We start from the raw sequence: 5270 nt of genomic DNA on the forward strand, positions 1-5270 counted from the left end.
TGTCATTTTAATATATTTGAATAATATAATGAGAAAATATATATGCTATTATATGAGAAAATATAATGATGCTAGCCGCGCAATCTGCACAGGCCACCATGCTAGTTTTCTTAAAGAACTCATCAAGTTTAGTATTAAAAGCATCTTCAATTGTATCATGATTTTTATCGATATAAGCCCTAAGAGATGCATCTACACAACTATCAATAGTTTTTCGAATAGCAAGAGACAGATCGGGCGGATCAGAGGTATATATAAAACCTAACATACCGAAGGAGCGAAAGATTAGAAGAACCAAAATGTAAACGATTAACTCACCCTCTGTTACCTAATTCTTGAGGCTCAGAATCGCCATGCCTGAGCTGCTAAACATAGCAAGAGCTCGCAACCATGTTTTAGTAAACGGTTCTTCTGTTTTTGACGCTATGGTCCCCTATTCTTAGGCCACGACAGCAAATCTTGTTTCTTTCCATGCCCACCTGACCAAAAGCAGCAATTTTTCACGCATTCTCTTCCTCCTCCCCCCTGACAACTCATCCAACGACATTGACCACCTCTCTCTGCAGTTTTCTCTGCTGCCAGCCAGGTGAATACCTCTTGGGCTTGAGATATTGATTTGGGTCCAGATCATCGAGGAGCCATTGATAGATTGCAAAAGCTAGCTGTCTGGGAGATGGTGCTGGATGAAGGGATGTGCTGCTAGCAGAAATGGTGATCGGGAGCAAATGTGGGTTGATGATTCTCGTACCAGAAGCATTGTTTGATACGATTTTGATCAGCTGGCGGGAGAGGAAACATGTCATCGGAATCGGATCAAGCCCCCTCGCCAAGCTCGCCCTCGTCGTCAGGAAATGGTTCCAACAAGGCGCCTCCGCCGGAAGAGTCTGATAATTCGAGCAGCAATGGGTCGTCGTCGTCTAGCCCGACACCTCCTTCGTCGCAGAGCTCCGACTCCGACTCCGGAGGAGGCTCGAGTTCGCCGTCACAAGGCTCGTCCTCGCCTAGCCCGCCTCCGCCGTCGGGGAGCTCTTCCGAGTCGCATTCGTCTCCACCGCCGGCGCCGCCCCAGTCTTCTTCTTCTTCTTCTTCTTCGAGTGGTGGAGGTTCCAAGTCTTCGCCGGAGGCACCGTCTCCACCATCCGAGTCATCTGGAAATGGTGGCGGTGGTGGCGGCGGCGGCCGCTCCTCGCCGCCGCCAAACTGGTCGCCCCCTCCGCAGCAGCAGCAGCAGCACCAGTCCGGAGGCTCAACTCCATCACCTCCTCCGTCTCCGTCCTCTAACCAGCCACCGCCATCGAGTGGCTCGTCAGCGTCATCGTCGGAACCATCTCCGCCTCGCTCATCGCCGCCGCTATCGCCGCCGCAATCAAGTGGCGGCAATAATGGCCAACCGCCTAAACCTTCCGGCGGGCAGCAGCAAGCTCCTCCGCAGTCACCTCCGTCGGCGGCGAACCAGTCGGTGGTGTTCATTCCCGTCCAGGTGGCGTCGAACAGCCCTCCCGGAATGCTGCCGCCACCGCAGGTGATCGACGCCACGCCCTCCGGCGCCATCTTGTCGACCAACTTCCCCGGAGGAAGAAACAGCACGGCGGGCTCCTCCAACACTTCATTGTCACAGCAGCAACACACAACCGTAAGCTCGACGGCCCAGGCCAGCAGCAGCGGCCACATAGCCGCCGCCATCGCCGGCGCCGCGGTCACGGGCCTCCTGTGTGCCATAGTGGCCATCTACCTCATCGTGTCGAGCCGGAGGAAGAAGAAGATGGATGGGCTGGTCTACCACTACGGTATATATGCAATGCAGTGCAACTATATATGCAAAAGCACAAGAAATTGTGAACTATATATCGCAGCTAAATTAACAACGGTGATCGGATGATCGGATGCAGATGGCAACAACTACTTCGTGCCATCGTCTCAGTTTGGCGGGTCAAGCCGCAACCACCACCCACCACCGTCGGCGATTATGCTCAACTCCGGTGGGGCGTCAGCGGACGGCGGCGGGTACTACAATTCGGGGACATTCTCGGGCGGAGAGGGGACAGGGCCGGCGGGGTCCAAGTCGCGGTTCAGCTACGAGGAGCTGACGGGGATCACCAGCAACTTCTCGCGGGACAACGTGATCGGCGAGGGCGGGTTTGGGTGCGTGTACAAGGGGTGGCTAAGCGACGGCAAGTGCGTGGCCGTGAAGCAGCTCAAGGCCGGGAGCGGGCAGGGGGAGCGGGAGTTCCAGGCGGAGGTGGAGATCATCAGCCGCGTCCACCACCGCCACCTCGTCTCCCTCGTCGGCTACTGCATCGCCGAGGACCACCGCCTCCTCGTCTACGACTTCGTCTCCAACGACACCCTCGAACACCACCTTCATGGTAAGTAATTAATTAATCAATTCATAACACTAGTACACAAACTTTAATAGGTTTCAGTTGGAAACCGGCGGCGGTTTTTCAGCCGACACCTATACTCCCGGACATAGGTGCCGGTGTTTTACAGCCAGTGTTTGCACTTTCTGTTCGAAGTTTTGGGAATTTCAGCCTGCGGCATGACACTATTTCACCACTAATATTTTGTGAAAAAAATATATTTTTTTGTCATTTAGAAAAAAAATGGTTAAAATTTATTCAAATTTCAAAAAAAATAAAAAATTCCGGTGCCCCTTGACGTAAATATGCAAAACAAAATTAGAAACCATGTTTGCAGCTTACAACTAATTAATGTCCTTCTATGTAGGCCGTGGCATGCCAGTGATGGACTGGCCGACGAGGCTGCGGATTGCCATTGGTGCAGCCAAGGGGCTAGCATACCTACACGAGGACTGTAAGTTTGATGATCCACATTGACGCTCATCGATCTATCTTATATGCTGGTACACATCACCTAGCTAACACTGGAAAAAAGGCGTTTTGTTCTCTCCTTGGCAAGATAGGCCACCCGCGGATTATCCACCGGGACATCAAGACCGCCAATATCCTACTGGACTACTCGTGGGAAGCACAGGTACGCATATACAGTACATCGATCTCCCCAGCCAGCTGCCATCTTCAATTCAAAGTTCCATGGTGTTTGATGCTTCCATCCATGGTGGCGCAGGTGGCAGACTTTGGGCTTGCGAAGCTGGCGAATGATACGCACACTCACGTGTCGACGCGCATCATGGGCACCTTCGGGTACCTAGCGCCAGAGTACGCCTCCAGCGGCAAGCTCACGGACCGCTCCGACGTCTTCTCCTTTGGTGTCGTCCTACTGGAGCTCATCACCGGCCGCAAGCCGGTTGACCAGACGCAGCCCCTCGGAGAGGAGAGCCTCGTCGAATGGGTATGTTTTGATCGTCGAGGGGACGTTCTCTCATTTGTTTAGAAACTATTAAAATAGATATAAAAAAGTCTCAAAAACTTTCACAACATTTATACAATATATATATATACCACTCCACGAAATCTTAATTAGATCTAAACCCAACTCACACATTGAGATGTTTTTCCCTCAATGTGTAGGACAAATTTGAACTTAATTTTTGGTAGAGTGATAGATGTTATTATACTTTATATTGTCAATTTCTTTTTAAAATTTTTATAACTAATTGCATTTAGTTTAGAAAAAAGGTACACGAGAGAACATCCTCTCGAGGGATTAGAATTATTTTCCGTATCTCCTCCTACCCCCACCCGCCACCGCACTTTCGATTTAAAATTTGTCTTTTTTGCCTGATATACAACGCCATTTCTTCTTTGCAGGCACGACCAGTGCTGGCGGATGCGGTAGAGACGGGTGATCTCAGTGAGCTGGTTGATCCACGGCTAGAGGGCGCATACAACCGCAATGAGATGATGACGATGGTGGAAGCAGCGGCCGCATGTGTTCGCCACTCCGCTCCCAAACGGCCGCGGATGGTGCAGGTGATGCGGGTACTAGATGAGGGGAGCATGACAGACCTTAGCAATGGGATCAAGGTGGGGCAGAGCCAAGTGTTCACTGGTGGCAGCGACGCGGCTGACATCCAGCAACTCCGTCGTATCGCATTCGCCTCTGAGGAGTTCACCGGAGAGTTTGAGCAGAGAACAACCAACTCCAACTCTGAGTCGCGGCCGATGAATCGGATACCAGAATAATAACGCCTTGTATGTTTTGAAGTGCTTAGCACCGGTGCAATTACGTGATAAGGGTGACAACAAGAGGTGAGTCCATATAGAACTGAACTGAACTCAAAAACACATGTAGGAAATTCAGGGTTTTGGGTCTAATTTTCGGCAGTTTGTACTTATGTACTTCAAAACCCTTTTGCACATGGAGGACATTCAATCAAGTGATAAAGATATAGGGAAATCAGTCTATTAGGATCCATAATGGTTTGCTAAGCACATACCATCAGCATGATGATTTCTTAAGTTTGGTGACCCAGTAAGCCACTGGTCTCTCTTGCACTTCAGATCCCTTCTCAATGGCCTCTTTCCATTTTACTCTTGCGAATGTGTTGACGACATAAAACCTAAACAAATGTCCTTTGTAAGCAGCCTATTACTGTGGATTCCTCTAGAATTGTTGTAACACTACTATTAACCTACAGGGATTCCATAACAAGAACTAACAGTGAAGTTAATGATGACAGAACAGGCACTAAGGTATCAATGTCGATTCGTAACCATAACCAACAGTCCTAGGAAGTGACTATCATTGCTAATTTATATATGGGATAAGTCCATTTGACCCCCTCAACTTTTAACTTCGTCTAAAATACACCCTTAAAGTTTAAAACCGGGTATTTTACATCCCCGAACTTTCAATACCACGCAGTTTACCCCCCGGGTGGTTTTTATCCTAGTTTCTGCAATTAATCAATGGGAATAAGACTGTCACGTAGCCGGCGAGCAGCTCGTCACCGCCGGTGATGATCGCGTCATTTAATTGATCGATCAAAATTGCATGCTCCCATTTAATTTTCGATGTGTTTTGCCGTGCAATCGCATACCGCTGGAGTTGATTGATCGATCGAACAGCAAGATGACGAAGCGCGTCGCGAGCAGCTCGTCTCCGCCGGTGATGTACGCTTGACGGTGGAACGGTTTCGCTATGGACGGTTTGCATGGATCAGGATCGGTGATGCTCCGGGCGGCTGCTGCCGCCGGTACACCATGCAAGGACAGAAACTCCGTCGACGTTGGTGCATCGAGAAGGTCCAGCGAGAGCAACCGATGCGTTTGCATTCCACACTTCACCGGCGGCGCGTCGAGAACCTCTGGCCGTGGTTGTTCGCACTCGCCGGCAGCGGGCGGGGC

General features: G+C 50.3%; 1 protein-coding gene across 2 annotated transcripts; it reads left to right on the plus strand.

Moving 5' to 3' along the window:
• The first annotated feature begins 419 nt into the window (after positions 1-419).
• LOC127777365 (proline-rich receptor-like protein kinase PERK12) lies at positions 420-4395 on the plus strand. Of its 2 annotated transcripts, XM_052303946.1 has the most exons (6): positions 420-1787; positions 1890-2366; positions 2728-2814; positions 2924-2994; positions 3088-3312; positions 3732-4395. In XM_052303946.1, exons 1-6 carry the CDS (start codon positions 797-799, stop codon positions 4104-4106), a joined length of 2226 nt encoding a protein of 741 aa, XP_052159906.1. In that variant the 5' UTR covers positions 420-796; the 3' UTR covers positions 4107-4395. The 2 variants fall into 2 exon arrangements, with proteins under 2 accessions (XP_052159906.1, XP_052159905.1); XM_052303945.1 differs by having other exon boundaries at positions 2924-3312.
• Positions 4396-5270: the final 875 nt, after the last annotated feature.

This window comes from Oryza glaberrima, chromosome 6 (assembly GCF_000147395.1).
Source record: "Oryza glaberrima chromosome 6, OglaRS2, whole genome shotgun sequence".
Lineage (NCBI taxonomy): Eukaryota > Viridiplantae > Streptophyta > Magnoliopsida > Poales > Poaceae > Oryza > Oryza glaberrima.

Bases quoted from the DNA above. Each gene is read 5' to 3' on its own strand.
- LOC127777365 (XM_052303945.1), top strand. From the start codon at position 797: ATGTCATCGGAATCGGATCAAGCCCCCTCGCCAAGCTCGCCCTCGTCG. The intron at 2,367-2,727 runs GTAAGTAATTAA...CCTTCTATGTAG, and splicing joins CCTCGAACACCACCTTCATG to GCCGTGGCATGCCAGTGATG. The intron at 3,313-3,731 runs GTATGTTTTGAT...TCTTCTTTGCAG, and splicing joins AGGAGAGCCTCGTCGAATGG to GCACGACCAGTGCTGGCGGA.